General features: G+C 45.0%; 1 protein-coding gene across 1 annotated transcript in view; it reads right to left on the bottom strand.

Annotated features, from left to right (window-relative positions):
• WDR70 (WD repeat domain 70) overlaps positions 1-21,376 on the bottom strand; it is a 436,397-nt gene that overhangs the window by 351,991 nt on the left and 63,030 nt on the right. Inside the window, exon 6 of the mRNA XM_077462835.1 lies at positions 2,191-2,250. Within this exon, the coding sequence (XP_077318961.1) occupies positions 2,191-2,250 (60 nt within the window). The remainder of the gene's footprint in view (positions 1-2,190; positions 2,251-21,376) is intronic.

Consider the following 21,376-nt stretch of genomic DNA (forward strand, 5'->3'; position numbering starts at 1 on the left):
ACCCTTAACTACCGAGTTTAAAGTTCGGAGGACCTATGGCTGCAAATGGGCACAGTGGGGCATGCAAATGGGCATTGTTGACCCTCTTTTTCACTTACAGTAGCTGCGCATTTCTCAACCTAGGCTTATACTCAAGTTTTCCCATTTTTTTGTGGTAAAATTAGGTGCTTATATTCAGGTCGGCTTATACTCAAGTATATACGGTACATGTATTTATTTTTTGTGCATATACAATAAAACAAGTTTAAAAAAAAATTCTAAATAAAGATGCCCTCTCTGCTGGATCTGTCTATCTGAACCTGCCTGGCCAGCGATATTGCACGTAGCAACAAAATATATGATCTTGCAAGCGGATCTGTCCTGCAGAGTTATGCTTGATTTAATAGATTACCCAGGCATTAATGAGACAGGTTAATAAAACCACAAAGCACTAACGTACAAGCTGTAAAAATAAATAATAGAAAATAAATAAAACAAATACAACAGGATCTGCGGCTGTCTGGTTCCGTGTTTTATTGCAGCTTTGGTGGCATGCATTGGGGTGTCAAAGTGTTGAGGAATCCAATGTACATAATGATAATCAGAAAATGTCTATTTGCTTATGTGTATACATGTTCCTATGCTCCTTACTTATTATGTAGTATACAGATTGACCCTGTTCTGCGGAGCCAAGATGGCGTCTACACCCTACATCCCACGCATGCAGAAGAATGCATTCGAGATAACAGAACCAGCTTCAACCAAGCTTCAAGCATCAAGTTTCTTCATTTTTTTGTATTGTAACCAATAAGATGTACCAATTAGACTGACATAGTAATGACGTATCTTTCTGTATAAAATATTAACACCGCCCACGAATAAATCAGTATTTAGAAGTAGCCTGAACTGAACATATCTCAGAGAGTGTTTACTTCTAATGTGCATGCACATTTATACTTTTAATTAGGAATAGCAGCAGATAACCAAGAACTAATTTATAGTTCTCATCCATCACAAAAGTGAATGAAGGTTCTGCTGACATTGGTTCACACACTACAGGACTACTATAAGTCATGTGACCCAACAGGCCATGCATATAGACAAACTAAATGCAAAAGCCTGAGTTGTACTGTGTCATAATGCCGACATTTCTGGGCCACATCAGATCCCTTTATCAAGGCATCATGTGCCCTTGATAAAGGTCTCACGTGGCCCCAACACATTACCTGGTATTTAGCTGCATTTAGTTTGGAGTACGGGCTTATCCATCACCTGGCATACACAGTACTTCCGCTGCCCACCATGAGGTTGTGGGCCTATGAGGTATGAATGCTACATGAACTTTTTGAATGAGTCATTTTCCAAAAGGAACAGAAATGAAGCATCACAGGAGATGCTATACACACTCACCGGACACTTTATTAACTACACCTGTTCAATTGCTTGCTAAAACAAATTGCTAATCAGCTAATCACATGGCAGCAACTCAATGCATCTATACATCTAGATGTGGTGGAGACGACTTGCTGAAGTTCAAATCATTCAAACCGTAGAGGTGATCAAATACCACCAAAAGAAAGCTCTATTGTTTGAAAAAAAGGACGTCAATTTTGTTTGGGTGCAACGACGCACGACTGCCCAATTGTCAGTTAAAGCGCCACGGCTCCGAATCGCAAAAAAGTGCTCTGGTCAGGAAGGGGGTAAAATCTTCCGGGGCTGAAGCAGATAAAGTAGACAGACGTTTATACCAACCTTTTAATGACCTTTTAATGACCTACAAATAAAATCTATATTGCCTCGGTTAGTGTCCTCAAACTACTCAGCTGCTTCATGCTGAAGAGTAAAAACCTATTCTCTGAATCTACATTTATTTGAAATCACTGCTCCTGAAACATGCTTGAACTCTGTGTGTCGTTTAAACATTATTCAAAACCAAATGCAGAAACTTCCATTGGTTAGACACTTGCTCCAATAACATTGGTTAAATCTCAACATCACTCGGCCAGAGACTGCAGGGCGCTCAACTTTTGCACTTCGTTTTTTGCCTTAATGCTGCAGCCTGTCCCAAAAGGCAGCTGGAGTGCAGGAGAAAGATGTGACTATATAAAGGCAAATTACAACTCATTGCACATAATACAGTTTTAATTTATATTTACCATAAAATTGAGCATTTTTTTTTTTTTTTGTAAATTTACAATTGTTTGTACTTACAGTTTTTGTGCCATGCTGCAGTGTAATTTCATGGGAATCTGGAATGCTTTTAACAGGATTCTGCAAGGTAAAACATATAATATTCACCTAAAACATTAGAAGGCAATACAGATTAATCAAAGCTCTACAAGCATTGAGAATAAACCGTCTTCAATTTTTAAAACAGTAAAATTAGGCCGCGTACACACGGGCGGACTGTCTGTCCAACTTAGTCCGCTGAAACGTGTTTCAGCGGACAGTCCGCTCGTGTGTGGGTTTCAGCGGACTTTTTCAGCGGACAGTCTGGCGGACTAAGTCTTTCGGAATTTCCGTAATATTGTCCGTCCAACTTTGTTTTCAGCGGACAGTCCGCTCGTGAGTAGGCAAGTTGGACGGACTAAGTATGACGCATGCCCAAAAAGGATTTACAGGGCGGACAGGGCGGAAGCGCTCGGTCTTGTAAAACTAGTGTTCGTATTGAAGCTAGCATATTCGTCATGCTGCTAATTTTGTGGTTTTTTAATATAGCCCATTCTTTTCTTCTTCATAATGCAAGAAAAGTGAAGTAGCTTTGCTGCTTATATTCACACAGAGTTATACCAAATGTTTTTATTCATCCTCATCCTATGATTAATCTTCCAATTTTAGAAAAATATTTAAAAAAAAAATAAAAAAAAAAATATCCAAAAAAAAAAAAAAAAATGTATATATATATATATATATATATATAAATAAAAACAAAAATAAAAATATATATATAAAAAAAAAAATATATATATATATATATATACATATACACAGTGGTGTGAAAAAGTGTTTGCCCCCTTTCTCATTTCCTGTTCCTTTGCATGTTTGTCACAATTAAGTGTTTCGGAACATCAAACCAATTTAAACAATAGTCAAGGACAACACAAGTAAACACAAAATGCAATTTGTAAATGAAGGTGTTTATTATTAAAGGTGAAAAAAAATCCAAACCATCATGGCCCTGTGTGAAAAAGTGATTGCCCCCTAAACCTAATAACTGGTTGGGCCACCCTTAGCAGCAACAACTGCAACCAAGCGTTTGCGATAACGTGCAATGAGGCTTTTACAGCGTCCTGGAGGAATTTTGGCCCACTCATCTTTGCAGAATTGTCCTAATTCAGTTACATTAGAGGGTTTTCGAGCATGAACGGCCTTTTTAAGGTCATACCACAACATCTCAATAGGATTCAGGTCAGGACTTTGGCTAGGCCACTCCAAAGTCTTCATTTTGTTTTTCTTCAGCCATTCGGTGGTGGACTTGCTGGTGTGTTTAGGATCATTGTCCTGCTGTAGAACCCAAGTTCGTTTCAGCTTGAGTACACGAACAGATGGTCGGACATTCTCCTTCAGGATCTCTTGGTAGACAGCAGAATTCATAGTTCCTTTTATTACGTTAAGTCTTCCAGGTCCTGAAGCAGCAAAACAGCCCCAGACCATCACACTACCACCACCATATTTTACTGTTGGTATAATGTTCTTTTTATGAAATGCAGTGTTCCTTCTACGCCAGATATACTTGGACACACACCTTCCAAAGAGTTCCACTTTTGTCTCATCGGTCCACAGAATGTTGTCCCAAAAGTCTTGGGGATCATCAAGATGTGTTGTGGAGAAATTGAGACGAGCTTTGATGTTCTTTTTGCTCAGCAGTGGTTTTCTCCTTGGAACTCTGCCATGCAGGCCATTTTTGCCCAGTCTTTTCCCGATGGTGGAGGCATGAACGCTGACCTTAACTGAGGCAAGTGAGGCCTGCAGTTCCTTGGACGTTGTTGTGGGGTCTTTTGTGACCTCTTGGATGAGTCGTCGCTGCGCTCTTGGGGTAATTTTGGGCGGCCGGCCACTCCTGGGAAGGTTCACCACTGTTCCATGTCTTCGCCATTTGTGGATAATGGCTCTCACTGTGGTTCGCTGGATTCCCAAAGCTTTGGAAATAGCTTTATAACCCTTTCCAGACTGATAGATCTCAATTACTTTCTTTCTCAACTGTTCCTGAATTTCTTTGGGTCTCGGCATGATGTGTAGCTTTTAAGGATCTTCTGGTGGACCTTACTGTGTCAAGCAGCTCCTATTTAAGTGATGCCTTGATTGTGAACAGGTGTGGCAATAATCAGGCCTGGGTGTGGCTAGAGAAATTGAACTCAGGTGTGGACAACCACAGTTATAGTATGTTTTAACAAGGGGGCAATCACTTTTTCACACAGGGCCATGATGGTTTGGATTTTTTTTCACCTTTAATAATAAACACCTTCATTTACAAATTGCATTTTGTGTTTACTTGTGTTGTCCTTGACTATTGTTTAAATTGGTTTGATGTCCCGAAACACTTAAGTGTGACAAACATGTAAAGGAACAGGAAATGAGGAAGGGGGCAAACACTTTTTCACACCACTGTATATATATATATATATATATATATATATATATATATATATATATGAAAAAAATGATAGAATTTATCTATTACTTTATATTTTTGGAACTACTATTGTCAGTTAAAAATTTTTTTTTTTTTTAATTTTTGTTTTTTTGTGGGGGGGGGGAGGGTTTGAAACAAGATGGACTTGCATTTTTTTTTTGGCCAAGCAGGACTATGTAAGTAGAGATAGAGCATTTTAGCTTTAGCATTTTAGCTTACACATGATTGCATGTTCAAAATCAGCAGAGCTTCCCCTCATTTCAAATGTTAAGCCTCAAATTTACAGCGACTGCACTTCCAAGTGCACTTGCAGTGCTTTAAAAATTGCACTTGAAGTTAGCATATTTATATTAACATGAACGTGTGTTTTGTAAATAACCCCCAGAGTCTTTTGACATGTACCTGCCTACTCACAAATAAACTCTGTTTTTTAAGCCAAAATAACAAAAAAAAAAAAAACATACAATATTTTTGGAAATAATAAATATTTATTTTTCGTCAGAACAAAACTAAATCAAGAGGGAGGCAACACTGGAGACAGTTTTGAAGTTTGTGAAGCCTTTTGTCCCCCAGGCACACATCAAGTGAGTGGCCACCAAAATTCAGAACCTGCGTAACATGCAAATAGGGAGCACAACCAGGTCCTAGAATCCCAAAGACCCGGAACAGCAGCAGATGAGATCTATGTCCCCAGACTGTGGTACTACAACAGCCTGCGTCTTCTTTAAGAGCAGACTGAAGCCAGGCAGTCACTTCCGACTCTTCCGTGTAGTCTTCCCTCCACGCATCGCTGGAGGCTGTGCCTCTGGTGGTGGACTTGTGGTAGGAGGAGGAGGAGGAGGAGGAGAAGGAGGAGGAGGAGCAGTAGGGTCTGTGTTATACAGTTTGGTGGTCGGTGTTAGCTCACCCTTCAGACCCCGTTGAATGGCATAAAAAAAAATGGCTTCGCACAAGTTGCGCTGTGCCTTCTCCATTTCTAGCAACTTGCTTGCCAAATAAGTACCGTAGGCCTCCTCAGGATTGGGGGGTTTGCTCAGCACTTGGGTGGCTTGGCGTATAAGTGCCAAGGACTCCTCCTCTGTACGGCCCATCCTCCTGGGCCTTTTGCTGGCTAGGCGGAGGGGAGGGACCTGGCTTTCGGTCCGACTCCTGCTGGGCCCAGCTAGCTCCTGTGTGTGGCTGGTCCCGGCCTCCTCCTCCATACCACTGGTCCCGGCCTCCTCCTGGGTGAGCTCATCCTGTGTAAAAAACAAAGAAATCAATAAATAAAATATGTCTATATTTTGAAATCATCAATCACTAACTATTTTACAGTTCTCACTTGCAAATACATTTGTCTTGAAATACAAAAGGCTATCATTTTGACACCATCATTTTTCCATCAGTTCACCAAGATTTGAGCCACATTTGTGGAAACTACTGTATCCTTATATCTAATTTAATTTGTGATGAAATCCTAGATTTGGAAGCAATTCAAACATTGAACTTTACATCATTAATATTTGAGCAATCCTAACTTTAGAAACTAAAATATACCTGGCTCCAGCTGGGCGCATCAACTTCGTCCAGCAAGGAAGGGTCTGGATCTTCCAGGGATGGCTCACCTGAGGCGGAGGGAAGGGTGGAGGGACGGGTAGACGTTAGAGTGGAAAGTGACTGCCTGGCTTCTGACGTGTCATCCAGAAAATGCAGCCTGTCATAATACCACAGCCTAGGTACATAGACCTGACCTGCTGCTGATCCTGATGTTTGGGAGTCTAGGATCTTTTTGCGCTCCCGCCTATACACGTTACGCAGGTTATGAATTTTTGAGTTCACAAAGTCAATGTCTGCCTGGGGGAGTCGGGTTTTCACAAACGTCAAAACTGTCTCCAGTGTCTTCCTCCGGCCAGGACGGCTGGAATATTGTGGGTGTTTGGAATCCCAAAGGCTCCTGTGCGATTCTATTATATCAATAAATGTGGAGAGGAAGGCCTCCTCCTTAAAGGGGTCTGGGTTATACTTTTGCATTTTGATTTCTGAAAACAAAAAAAACAAACAAAAAAAAAAAATAATAATGTCAGACCAAATGCACACTATTTATATTGTGACAATGTAGGCGAGACCCACACTACACCCACACACACACTACCACACACGCTACCCCCCCACACACACACACTACCCCCCCACACACGCTACCCCACACGCTACCCCCCCACACACACACACACACACACACACACACACACACACACTAAGAACAGCCAGACCTATGAAGAACGACCTGAAACCCAGAAACGAGCGGACCAGAAGCGCCTAACAACCGGTACAACTGATCCACGCGTACCGAAAGACAGATACAAACCTCACAGGTAGACTGCGCCGCAGTAAACGGACAAATTAAGCTGAAGTCTGAAAAGCGCGAATCGTCTCTAACCAAACTTCTACTAACGCAAAGTCAGCAGAAGGAGCCCAAAGGGTGCTTTGCTGTGTCTTGGACTTCCTATTTCTAGTCCCGTCGTACGTGCTGTACGTCATCGCGCAAGCTTTCGGCGGACTGTCTGTTCATCGTGTGTGGTCAAGTCCGTTCATTCGAAAGTAGGACGGACTGTCTGTCGGATTGTCTGATGGACTTAGTTGGCCAGACAGTCCGCCCGTGTGTACGCGGCCTTAGTCTGCATTAAAGTGGTTGTAAACCCTTACAACACACTTTGACCTACAGGTAAGCCTAGATTAAGGCTTACCTGTAGGTCCAAGAAATATCTCCTAAACCTACACGGGAGATAGTTTAGGAGATATTTGCCCAAAGACAGGCACCGCATGCGCCATAGACAGCGGCGCGCAGGCGCACTGAGCGCGGCATCGTCAACGACGAAGATGGCGCGCGTGTCGGCTTCCGTGCGCATGCGCAGGAGTGACGTCATCGAATGACAGCGGTGGAGCAGCGGGACCCCACCGAGAAGATGGATGCGCTGGACTACAGGGGACAGCGGTGACTTCGCTGGCTCCTGTGTCAGGCAAGTGGCACATAATGGACAACTATGCGATGCATAGTAGTCAATTATGCTTTGCCTTTGCAGGGAATGAAAGAGGAAGTAAACTCATCAGGGTTTACTTCCTCTTTAAAGCATGCTTGTTATACTCACTGTGGAACCTAGGGGGTTAAGACTCTGCATTGTGTAAAATGGTTATTTGATCCTGCGTTCTCCAATCCTCCCCTTCTTCCACAGTCCCTAATAAATCTCCTGATAGTACAGAGTTTTGCGGCATTCTGCACATGCTCAGTTTAACGTGGATTTGCAGAGAGTTGGCTGGCGGGTGTATGTGATCAGCACAGGGCCAATCAGCACTTTCCAGACACAGGGTCAGGAGTGTCATGCAGCCTCATGGGACAGTCAGAGGAGAAAGAAAACTCTTCCTACAAGCTTTAAAGCGTCCTTCAGTAATTTTTTCATCTTTTCATCTATTAAATCTTCTGCCCTTGTTGTTTTAACTTTGGACAATTAGGCTCCATGTACATTGCTGCTGGTAAATGTTTAGGAGTAGTTGGGCGTTTTTTCAGGTGTCCCTGAACTCTCCTCCGTTATCTTATCTGTCCATGTACACAGGGTAGTTTATTGTCATTTCTAGGCAGTTGAATTTAGAAGCATTTTTTGTATTAAAAAAAAACGCGTTCAGGACGTATGTTCAGTAACTTGCGTTTAGCCGCATTTCGTTTCCAGGCGTTTTTAATGGAGATACATCTTTGACCATTTGAAAAAAAAAAATGTGTCTAAAAACGCAAAACGCGCTAAAGGTGGCATGCAAACGTGGCAAAATGGAAGTTTTTAAACCATCTGTCAAGTTAAATCATTTCTGGAGAAGTTTTAAAATGTCCGTGTATATTAAACCTAAAACATTTTTTTTTTCTGCCAGTAAATACCTTATACAGCCCACTTCCAGTTTCTTGTCTGGTAAAAAGCCTAGGCTTTTGACTTCATGCACAACTTTCTCTCACACTCTTGTGAGTTTGCCAGGAAGGGAAGGGGGATGAGTCATAAGAGGGCCAATGAGAGCTGCAGGGCTGGAGGTATGTTTCTGTAAATCCAGGAAGTGAACAGGCAGCAGCTTCAGCTGCCCACAGTTAAAATGGCCACCTTTATCATGCAGAAAAGCTTCCGTTGTCCAGCTCTGATTTAGATTCACTTTGTTGCATTGATCATTCCCCAAGTTCAACACTAAGCTCCCATGCCTTTCTCTGTCCAGTGTAAGTGGTTTTACCAGCCATTCGAATGGCGGTTCGCAGGGTTCCACCATTAGACAATGCCAAGGACAAAGAAGAAACCAAGAAGCTTTGATGGGTGGCATCAGTGATAGTAGGCATACTGTGGTGCCTGCTCTCAGCCAGCACTTCCATTTCAAAATTAATATGGAGCGGTGAAGCCACAAGGAGTCACAGCCGGCTTCCCACAGTAAATATGCTGACGCCGGGGACATGAAGACCGGCCCGTGAGAGGACAGAGCTGGACAGTCAAGTGTCCTTTTATTAAAATTTAGCAGGTACAGCAACTGTAGCTGGATTTTCATTTCAATTTTCTAGGGCGACGATCCTCTTTAATGCAGGGAATGCATAAAAGGTAAAAAAAAAAAAATTCCTTTACAACCACCTTAACAGGTTTAGAGCAGTAAGATGCCACTAGGGCTGAAAAAACTAAATCGATTAATCGACAACTAATTGATTATGAAATTAATCGATCATGAAAATAGTAAGCGATTAATCGGCCAGTAACATGATGGGGTTAAAAAAAAAAAAACACAAAAATTAGACCTTTATAGTACAAAAAGAGAAAATAATCTCTACTGTAAATATTACTTTCACATTTCTACAGTAAAAAAAAAATGAACCCCTTACAATAGTGATTACCGTATATACTCGAGTATAGGCCGACCCGAGTATAAGCCGAGGCCCCCAATTTACCCCAAAAAAACTGGGAAACTTATTGACTCGTGTATAAGCCGAGGGTGAGACATCCCTGTGTCCCGTCCATCCCTGTGTCCGTCCCTGTGTCCCGTCCGTCCCTGTGTCCCGTCCGTCCCTGTGTCCCGTCCGTCCCTGTGTCCCGTCCGTCCCTGTGTCCCGTCCGTCGCTGTGTCCCGTCCGTCGCTGTGTCCCGTCCGTCGCTGTGTCCCGTCCGTCGCTGTGTCCCGTCCGTCGCTGTGCTGTGCTGTCCGTCCATCCCTGCCTACCTGTGCCAATCTGCAGCCTCTGTGTGCCACGCTCTCCTCCTGGCAGACGGCGGCCATTCCTCTGTTCAAAAGCCGCGCCTCCCTCTCTGTGATAGGCAGAACACTCAATTTCCCAGCAGTCAGTGTTCCGCCTATCACGGACATCCTCTCGGGCGCGGCTTTTGAATAGTAGAATGTCCGCCGTCTGTCTGCTCGACACGCTGATCGGGCAGGCAGATGGCGATGACTCGAGTATAAGCCGAGGGGGGCACTTTCAGCCTCAAAAAAGAGGCTGAAAATCTCGGCTTATACTCGAGTATATACGGTATTTGCTTTTTTTGTACTATAAAAGGGCTAATTTTTTTTCTTAGACCTGGTTCACATCTATGTGTTTTTTGGTGCTTTTTTTTGCAGAAATGTACTACAGTTTATTTACATGGTTTCCTATGGGACACGTTCACATCTGTGCTTTTTTCAGCCGCTGCGTATTTGGAAAGGGTCAAGGACTTTTTTTTTTAATGCAAAACGGTACTTTTTTGGTTCAATATACTTCAATGGAGAACCTGCAGAAAAGCATGTAATGAGTTTTTGCAGGAATTTGTGTTTTTTTTAATCTGCCCAACAACAAATTGGGCAAAAAAAACGCAAAAAACGCAAATCGCAGCAAAATCACGTGCGCAAAAATCACTGCAGAAACAGATCAAAAGAAAACTGCATAGGTGTGTGCCGAGTCTTATGCTGGCCAAACGGATCAATTTTCAGATGAGAATATTCAGATGAAAAATCTTTGTACATTCGCTGAATGGAAGAACGTTGTTGGAAATTTTCACCAGTTTTTAACATTCTGTTTTTAAAATTAATATAATTTCTGAACGAAAAACCACATACACTATCTGAAAATTCCTTTGAACAAGAAGTTTTCTATTATTTTCAAATTTTCCTGTCACTATTGTTGAAAAGAAACGTCGCTTTGACCCCACTAATGATTAGAAAATCAAAAAAAAGTTCTTAACCCCTTGCCCACAGGCTCATGCCGATAAACTTCGGCAGAAGGGGGAGCGTATAGGCATATTAACATACCTGTACGTTGCCCTGTAAGATGCGGCATTGTGGGCGCGTGCCCGCTGCGAATTCCGCGAGTGTGATCGCAGGTCCCGCAGACTCGATGTCCACGGGGATACCTGCGATCGTCTCACGGAGAGGAAGAACGGGGAAATGCCATGACAGGGCACTGATCACAGCTCCCTGTGATCGGTAGTGGTGCTCAGTGTCATGACACACGTAGCCCATTTCCACCCCCCAGTTAGAACACTTAACCCCTATAGCACCCCCTACTGGTTTAGCCCTTCACTGCGAGTCACATTTACACAGTAATCCAGTGCATTTTTAATCGCACTGATCGCTGTATTAATGTGAATGGTCCCAAAATAGCACAGATCACCGCCATTACTAGTAAAAAAAATAAAAATTAAAAATTAATAAAAATGCGATAAAACTATCCCCTATTTTGTAAACCCTATAACTTTTGTGCAAAGCAATCAATAAAAGCTTAATGCATTTTTTTTTATTTTTTTTTTACTAAAAATATGTAGAAGAATACATATCAGGCTAAACAGAAGAAAGAAAATGTTTTATATATTTTTTGGGGATATTTATTATAGCAAAAAGTTAAAAATATTGCGTTTTTTTTTCAAAATTGTCGCTTTTTTTTTCATTTATAGTGCAAAAAATAAAAACCGCAGAGGTGATCAAATACCACCAAAAGAAAGCGTTAATTGTGGGAAATCTCTCCTTTGACAGTTTATACAGTATATCTCCCCTCTAGGGATGAGCCGAACACCCCCCGGTTCGGTTCGCACCAGAACTTTTCGAACGGACCCCAAATTCGTACGAACGTTAGAACCCCATTGAAGTCTATGGGACTCGAACGTTCGAAATAAAAAGTGCTAATTTTAACGGCTAATATGCAAGATGCTGTCCTAAAAAGTGTTTGGGGATCTGGCTCCTGCCCCAGGGGACATGGGTCAATGCCTAAAATGTTTTTAAAAATGGCCGTTTTGGCGGGAGCACTGATTTTAATGATGATTAAAGTGAAAAAAAAAAGTGAAATATTCCTTTAAATATCGTGCCTGGGGGGTGTCTGTAGTATGCCTGGGAAGTGCCACGTGTTTCCCCTGTTTAGAACAGTCCCTGCACAAAATGACATTAAACGGAAATAACATAATTTAAAACTGCTTGCGGTTTTAATGTTATATCTGGTTCCTGCAATATGGTTGAAAATCATTGAGAAAAATGGCATGGGTAGCCCTCCCTGCCCATTACCAGCCCCTTTGGGTCTTGTACGCATATTAAGGGGAACCCCGTACCCATATTAAAAAAAGGAAATGCATGTGGCCCCCAGGCCCTATATACTCAGAACAGCAGTATACAGGCGGTGCAAACAAGACAGGGACTGTGTAGGTTTGTTGTGTTAAAGTGGGGTACCCCCTAAAAAAAAAAAATTAAAAGTCAGCAGCTACAAATACTGCAGCTGCTGGCTTTTAATAATCGGACACTTACCTGTCCCGGGTTCCAGCGATGCGGGGGAACGAAGCCCCCCCCTCGCTCCCCGCTCCGCTCGCGGCGCCGTCATGCATACTGTGGGCACCCGGCTGTGGCTTCACAGCCGGGCACCCACTGCGCATGCGCGAGCGGCGCAGGGCGCCGTGATACGCCGTACAGTCACCTGGGACACGTGACAGGTCCCAGGTGAATGTGCGGCGCGAGGGGAAGTGATGTCACCAGCCCGGGCAATGAAGAAGGCAGACTACGAGGGACCCCCTAGCAACCGGTATTTAGAGGTGAGTAAAAAATTTTTTTTTTGCCAATTATTTTTTTTTGATTTTTTTAAAGATTTTTAAGTGGTTTTATTTTTTGGGGGGCAACTCCACTTTAAGTTGAATCTGTTTGTAATTTTCAACCGGTACATTTTAAAAGTGTAGCTCCAGTCAAAAAAACTATTTTTAAGCTTTTTGGAAAACATAGGGAAGGGTTATCACCCCTGTATAATTTGTTTTGTCGTCCATCTTTTTTCATCTCACTTGCTGTTGTCTCCTTCCGTTTGCAAGTAGGAGATGTTTGTAAATTGGATGTTTGAAAGTAGGGGCCTGCCCTATATGCTCTGCAGAAATGGCGGAACAAGGTGTTGGTTTTGCCACAACATTGTAAGCCCTCAAAGTGACTCTTGGTGGGTGCTGGAGCGCCCTGCTGTGAACGATTATATCAAGAATTGTAATTACATGCCATTGTTGAACAGTGGTAGAAAAATTGACCTTTGGTGGTTGTGGTGCTGGTGCCACAACACTATAAGTCCTCACAGTTACTCTGGGTGGGCACAGGAACGGGCCCTCCTGTGAAATATTATATCAAGAATTGTAATTACATGTCCCTGTTAAACAGGGGCAGAAAAATTGGGCCTTAGGCACTGGTGCTGGTGCTGGTGCCACGACACTGCAACCTCTCCCATATACTCTAGTTTTATTGCAGGAATTAGCCCTGCTGCAAAGCTTTCATACCTTGGGGCTGTGGACTAAAAAATTGTCTAAAAGAATCAGTCAGATGGCCACCTTCTCCACCGCTCCTTCTGACCGATGCCTCAGCAACACGTTGTCCAGGACCAGGAGTTTGTAACCTCCCAGTCTCTGGGAACGCGTTGCACAGACCTTTCTGCAAGGCCTCCCGGAGATGTCTCATCCTCTGCTCCCTCCGCGATGGCAAGATAAGGTCGGCAACCTTACCCTTGTACCGTGGATCAAGGAGAGTGGCCAGCCAGTAATGGTCCCTCTCCTTGATCCGAAGAATACGAGGATCCTTCCGCAGGCTTTGCAGGATCAGGGAGGCCATGCAGCGTAGGTTAGCTGAGGCATTCGGTCCGGAGTCCTCTGGGTCACTAAGGACAACATGATCCGCAGCTACCTCCTCCCAGCCACGTACAAGTCCACGGGTTTCTTGGGACTGTAAATCATCCCTACAAGACTGCTGCTGCTGCTGATGCTGAGTGCCAGCCTCCACCTCCATGCTGACACAATCATCCTCATTCTCCTCCTCCTCCTCATCCTCTTCCTGTGTGATGGGTGGCACAGCAGGAACACTGTCTGGATAAAGGGGGCCTTGAGAGGCAAGGAAGTCCTCCTCTTCCAGCCTCTGTTCTGCCTCAAGTGCCCTGTCCATTATTCCACGCAGCGTATGCTCCAAGAGGTGGACAAGAGGTACAGTGTCACTGATGCATGCACTGTCACTGCTCACCATCCTTGTGGCCTCCTCAAAACGGTGACAGGACAGTGCATGCATCCCTGATCATGCCCCACTGGCGTGGTGAGAAAAAAACCGAGCTCCCCTGACCCTGTCCTGGTGCCGTAGTCGCACAGGTACTCATTGATGGCCCTCTGCTGCGTGTGCAGCCGCTGCAGCATGGCCAATGTTGAGTTCCATCTGGTGGGCATGTCACATATAAGGCGGTTCTTGGGCAGGTTCAACTCCTTTTGGAGCTCAGCCAGCCGAGCACAGGCATTAAATGATCGGCGGAAATGCACACAGACTTTCCTGGCCTGCTTCAGGACATCCTGTAAGCCCGGGTACCTGCCCAAGAACCGCTGCACCACCAGGTTAAGGACGTGAGCTACACAGGGCACATGGGTCAGTTGTCCCTGTCGGAGGGCGGAGAGGAGGTTGGTGCCATTGTCGCAAACCACCATTCCTGGCTTAAGCTGGCGTGGCGTCAACTACCTCTCGGCCTGCCCCTGCAGAGCTGAAAAAACATCCGCCCCAGTGTGGCTCCTGTCCCCCAAACAAACCAGTGCAAGCACGGCATGGCATGGCATCGTTTTGCCTGCGTACTTGCGTAGCCCCTGGAACGCCTACGGAGCACCGCTGGTTCTGAGGACACAGCACTGGAAGAGGCCATGGAGGAAGAAGAAGAGGAGGGGGTGGAGGAGAGAGGTGTGTCACAACCAATAGTAGCATTTTGGAGGCGTGGTGGCGGAACAACCTCCATACTGCACCTTGTCCTGCATCCTTCCCAGCTGCCAGAAGAGTGACCCAATGGGCCGTGAAAGACAGGTAACGTCCCTGTCCATGCCTGCTGGACCATGAGTCATTTGTAATATGCACCTTACCGCTGACCGCCCTGTCCAGCGAGGCAAGGACATTGCCTTCCACATGCTGGTAGAGAGCCGGAATCGCCTTCCGTGAGAAAAAGTGGCGTTTGGGGACCTGCCACTGAGGAACCGCACATTGTACAAACTCACGGAAGGGGGCCGAGTCTACCAACTGAAAAGGCAGCAGTTGAAGTGCTAGCAATTTAGCCAAGCTAGCATTCAACCGCTGGGCATGTGGATGGCTGGGAGTGAACTTCTTTCGCCGGTCCAGCAGCTGAGGCAGGGACATTTGCCTGCTTTAATTGGACGTGGGTGTACTGCTAGCAGAGTGTCCAGAAGCACTCGGCTGTGACACACCTAATTCTACACCTTCATTTCTCTCAGAGCAAGTTTCAGAGAGGACTGAAGGTCTAGTGGGGTTGGAGATGCCAGCTGATGAGGAGCAAGGAGAGGTCCGCTTTGTTCTTTGGTGCAGGTCAACATATGTCTGGTCAAGCATGTGGTGCCCAAGCGGCTCATGTTTTGGCCACGCGAGATACACTTGAGACATATGTTACAAATAGCAGCGGTGCGATCTGATGCACTCATCTCAAAAAAGGCCCACACCAAAGAACTTTTCGAATAACGTGCAGAGGCAGCGCCCTGCACAGGCGGAGCTCTGCGGTGTGATTCAGTCGGTGTGCTGCCCCTAAGCTGGCCCCCGGAGGGCATCCTGCCTCGTTGGACATGTGCCTCCTCCTCCTCCTCCCTCCTACCAGGCACCCACGTGGAGTCAGTGCCCTCATCATCCCCTCCCTCTTCATCGCTGTAGCAAACCTGGCAGTATGCTGCAGCTTGTGGAACATGACTGCCAGATTGCTGTCCTTCTTGAGCATCCCCTCTCTCTGCGCTCACGCTACTGCCTTCCTCTAGCTGAGTGTCATCATCAGAGCCCACAAAACACTGGGCATCCTCCTGGAGCATGTACCCAACACTGTGCTCAAAGAGTTCAGGAGACTCCTCAGGAGGACGTGGTGGGTCTAGGGAAGGAGTCACTGATGATGACATTGAGACGAGGGAAGACGATGCGTTGGCAGCTGCTTTGCTAGTACCCTGAGACTGGGTGAGAGAGGATGAGGAGGATGAAGAGGGCTTGGTCATCCACTCTACCAAGTCGTTGGCATGTTGCTGCTCAACATGTCCAGCTGCCGAAAAGGACAAGCGTGTCCCATGGCCACGTGCTGATGACAATGCACAGCGCCAACGACCAGCACTGTTGTCTCTAGACACAGAGCCTGCTTGCCCTCTTTTATCGGCTCGCGCCTTTCTGCCTCTCCTTGCTGGCCTTCCAGACATGGTAATGGCCTGAAGGGAGTTGGGTAAAACAGCAGTTGGGTAGTGTATATTGTGCTGGAGGCACACAACACCCACTAACTCCTGCAGATGCCTTTATTATAGAACACCAGAGATAAAGGGGTATACTGTACTGGAGGCAGACAACACCCACTAAGGCCTGCAGATGGCTCTATTAGAGAACAGCAATAAAGGGTAGATACAGGTGTATATTGTACTGGAGGCACAAAACACCCACTAACTCCTGCAGATGCCTTTATTATAGAACACCAGAGATAAAGGGGTATATACAGATGTATACTGTGCTGTGCTGGAGGCACACACAACTTCCAATAACTCCTGCAGATGGCAGATGGCTCAAATAGAGAAGAGCTATGTAGGTTGATATAGCGATGTGTACTGGGTACAGAGCACGTAGACAGCACGCACTAGCTCCTAACACTACTGACTGCAAGCTCTATTATAAAAGATAGATCACTAGCTATATAGGTGAGGTGAATATAGCGGTGTATACTGCGGTCAGGGCACGCAGACAACAACCACTACAGAAGAGCAAGATCGAAAATCGCCCGATAACGATCGGTGTATACTGTGTTGAAGGTACACAGAACACCCACTAACTGCTTCAGATGCCAACACACTACACAAGGCCGCCGCGCTGGCGGCCTTATATAGTGTGGGGCGTGTACTTCACAGCCTGAGCTATGATTGGCCACAGGCATCCTGCCTGTGGCCAATCATTGCTCTCCTCGCTGCTGGCGCTGTGATTGGCCAAGCATGCGGGGTCACAGTGCATGCTTGGCCAATCATGAGCCAGCAATGCACTGCGATGACGCAGTGCATTGTGGGCCGTGAGCGCCACACGAATTCGGTGCGAACGGCCCATAACGTTCGGAATTCACCGAACAGGCGAACAGCCGATGTTCGAGTCGAACGTATGTTCGACTCGAACACAAAGCTCATCCCTACTCCCCTCTAATAGTATGTACAGTATATTTCTCCTCAATAGTATGTACAGCATATCTCCCCTCTAATAGTATACACAGTATATCTCCCCTCCAATGGTATGCACAGTATATCTCCCCTCTAATAGTATGTACAGTATATCTCTTCTAATGGTATATACAGCATCTCTCTTTTAATAGTATATACAGTATCTCTCTCTCCTAATAGTATATACAATATATCGCCTCTAATAGTATATAAGGTATATCGCCTCTAATAGTATATACAGTATATCTCGCCTAATAGTATATACAGTACATCTCTCCTCTAATAGTATATACAGTATATCTCCTCTATTATATACAGTATATCTCTTCTGTCTGTTATTCTCAAAGTGGATTAGAGATTTTGCTCTCTAACCATATAGTTGGTTATTTATAGTTACCACTGCATAGGGATATTTAAGAATAAATTTCCTTTTTTTTAAACTTTACATACTAAACTAAATTATACACACTTTTTTTTTTTAGGTTATTAACTAACTAATCTAAACAATAAAAGCGGCCAACTAATCTATTATGAAAATAATAGTTTGTTGCAGCCCTTGATACAACTGCAGCACCGGGGTCCATGAGACTTGTAGTGCTTACAATCGCAGCAGGCTGGAAGTATAGCGGGAGCTGTACAAATTCTGACAAATAAACTTTTTAATACACTGAAGAGAGCCTGCATGAATGGAGGTTTGCAGCTGAAGCTAAACCCGGTAGGTTTTTGTGCTCGGATTTGGGCTAGAAGTCTTATGCTGCATACACACGATCGGAAATCCCGCCAGCAAACGTCCGATGTGAGGTTTTGGTCAGAAAATGCGACCGTGTGTATGCTCCATCGGACTATTGCTGGCGGAATTCCCACCAGCAAAAGACAGAGCAGGTTCTCTATTTTTCGGTCGGGAAAAGTTCCAATCGGAAATTCCGATAGTCTGTAAGGCCGCGTACACACGCGGGGACTGTTCGCCCAACTTTGTCCGCTGAACAGTGTTTCGGCGGACAGTCCGCCCGTGTGTGGGCTTTCAGCGGACAGTTTCAGCGAACAGTCTGCTGAACAAAGTTTTTCGGAATTTCCGAAAAACTGTCCGCTGAAACTTGGTTTCAGCGAACAGTCCCCTCGTGTGTAGGCTTGTTCGTCAAACTAAGTTCCGCGCATGCTCAGAAAGGATTTACACGCCGAAAGTTGTAATGCAATGTATAGGACATCGTATTTTCCGTCCCGTCGTACGTGCCGTTCACGTCATCGCGCACGGTTTCAGCAAACTGTTCGTTGGTCGTGTGTGGGCAAGTCCGTCCATGCTAATTTTGAGCGGACTGTTTGCTGAAACTGTTTGACGGACAAAGTTGAGCGAACAGTCCCCGCGTGTGTACGCGGCCTAACAATTCCGACTCGCAAATATTCCTACGCTTGATCGGAAACAATTTGACGCATGCTCGGAAGCACTGAACTTCATTTTCTCGGCTTATCGTAGTGTTGTACGTCACTGCGTTCTTGACGGTCGAAAGTTCAGAGAACTTTTGTGTGACCATGTGTATGCAATCCAAGCTTGAGCGGAATTTAGACTGAAAAACCATCCAAGATTTTTTGGACGGAAATTCCGCTCGTGTGTACGGGGTATTAGGTCCCTTTTCACATGGAGCAGATCCAATTTGAAGGACTCCACCAGCTCATTGGGGGTCGCTCCATCGATCTCCGCTGAGCAGGCGGATGACAGGTCCATCTCCGCTCACTGTGGAGGGACGGACCCGTCAGAGCTCTGCTGTCTTCTATGGTGACATCGGATGAAAAACGGACAGCTAGGTGGACCGATCGTGTGAAAGGGGCCTAAGACACGGGAACATAAAAGAGATAAAGCCACCCTTTCCAAAACCAAAACTTCCAAATAAGGTGCAGACAAAAATGTAATCTTTAAAAAAAAAAAAAAAGCCTGTAATGGATAGCCGACTTTGCTGTGAGCATTGTGTTAACATTCCTCTCTGTGTTTCTTATGGAATCTGAGATGCACGGAGCTGTTTTTCAGACAAATCCATCAAAACACTAACAATTATAAGTCAGGCTCGTTAGTTAAATTCCCCAGCTTGCTGTAACGTCTAAACCATAACACAATACACTTACGGGCTGGAAACTATTTTCAAAAGGGATTTCCACAATTTAAAAATCGTATTTTATTTATTACAGGTACTAAATATAGCGCCACCAGTTTATGCAGCACTTTACAAATATATTGAACATTTATATCAGTCCCTGCCCCCAATGAGCTTACAATCTAAGGTCGCTATCTCACATTCATACATACACATACTAGGGCCAATTTAGACAGGAGCCAATAAACTTACCAGCATGTCTTTGGAGTGTGGGAGGAATCCGAGTACCTGGAGGAAACCCGCACAGGGAGAACATGCAAACTCCAGGCAGGTAGTGCCATAGTTGGAGATTTGAACCGACAACCTTAAGTCTCATATACATGATCGGATTTTCGGCAGGGAATTATGTAACGACAGACTGTTGGCCTAAAAGCCAAACATTAGTACGCTCCATCAGACAATTATTGTCCAACTTTCCACCAACAAATATTGGATGGCAGGCTAGTAAATTTTCGGTGGACAACGGTCTGCTGTCAGATTTTCCTATCGTGTGTACACAAGTCTGTCACACAAAAGTTGAAAGTACAAACTTGCATGCTCGGAATCAATGCTCACCAAACATGACATTCGCAGAAGGTGCCCACAGGTTGGCTTTCAAGAGCTGAAATTCCTCGTTAGTACGATACTACGTTCATGTTTGTTGGCCAACAATTGTGTACCGTTTGTATGCAAGACAAGTTCTTGCACAAGCCCTTCGGACAAAAGTCTGACGCTTTGTTGGGCAATAAACTGATCATGTGTACCAGGCTTTAGTGCTGCTATAAGCGGAAGGGCTAACCACTTAGCCCATGGATGCCCAACCTGTGGCCCTCCAGCTGTTGAGAAACTACAAGTCCCATGAGGCATTGCAAGCTGCTGACAGTTACAAGTGTGACTCCCAAAGACAGAGGCATGATGGAAGTTGTAGTTCTGCAACAGTGGAGGGCCACAGGTGGATCACCCATGACTTACCACTCATCCAAAACAAATTACTATTACATCTGGGCAGTGGCAGCATGTGCATTGTGGGCACAAGGGCGCTGCCCCCCCCAACACTGGTGTCGCTATCCCTATCCATGCGCCCGGCCCCTTTCAGGACATCAGGCGCATAAATAAACATTGCGGGTATAGGCGAGGGGTGACTCTTTTGAAGCACTCTCTTTTGTTGCTGCTGTGCTGCTGCGGTGGTTATTGCCACTGCCTGCCTGAGGGGGGGGGCTCAGCGTTGGTTCTGCCCCCCCCCCCAAAAAACAACAACCACCAGCCACCAAAGAGACCCTGAAACCAGACCATTTATTTAGACAAGAATCTGCCCTTTAGAATATATGTGCATGCAACATTTTATGCATGTCCTTTTGTACTTTGACCTAAAAGTCCTGAGATTGCTGCTGGGTGCCACCATCTTGGATGTCAGCAACTCCAGGACACCATAGTATTCCATCACTCTGTCCCCCACAAGTGACATAAAAATGTATGTAGGAAGTTGAAGGCCAGAGAAGAGGAGCTGGGCCAGCAGAGAGAGTAATTCAGCACTCCCAGGTGAAGAGAGGACCATCACCGACAAGTGTGTGTACTTTATATCATTATTTTCCAACTGCTACCATTTCCTTGATTGAACTGAGCACTGCGGAACAGGACAGCTCTGCCCTCTGTGCTCCTGGGTCCTAACGCATCTGCTATAGTTAAAGGTCCACTCTAGCAAAAAAACATCATATTCTAGTAACTGTATGATGTTAATACTAGTAGAACTGTATAGGATTATTACCTGTAGTTATATTCTGTAGTACATTTATAGCCCAAAAAAAAATACATAAATTATGTAATCTTTCCTTAACACAGCAGTTTCTATGCTTCTGGGCCCTTCTTTTTCTGGGGTCCCTCACCAGCGCTCCTGGCTCCTCCTGCCTCCCCAATACCCTGCCCCGGCTAGGTACTGTGATTAGTCACAGTGATCACATGGTATGGGGCCAATTACAGTAGCTCGCTACACAATC

Source organism: Lithobates pipiens, unplaced genomic scaffold (genome assembly GCF_037356315.1).
Source record: "Lithobates pipiens isolate NorthernLeopardFrog02 unplaced genomic scaffold, aLitPip1_a1.2 Scaffold_3, whole genome shotgun sequence".
NCBI classification, from domain to species: domain Eukaryota; kingdom Metazoa; phylum Chordata; class Amphibia; order Anura; family Ranidae; genus Lithobates; species Lithobates pipiens.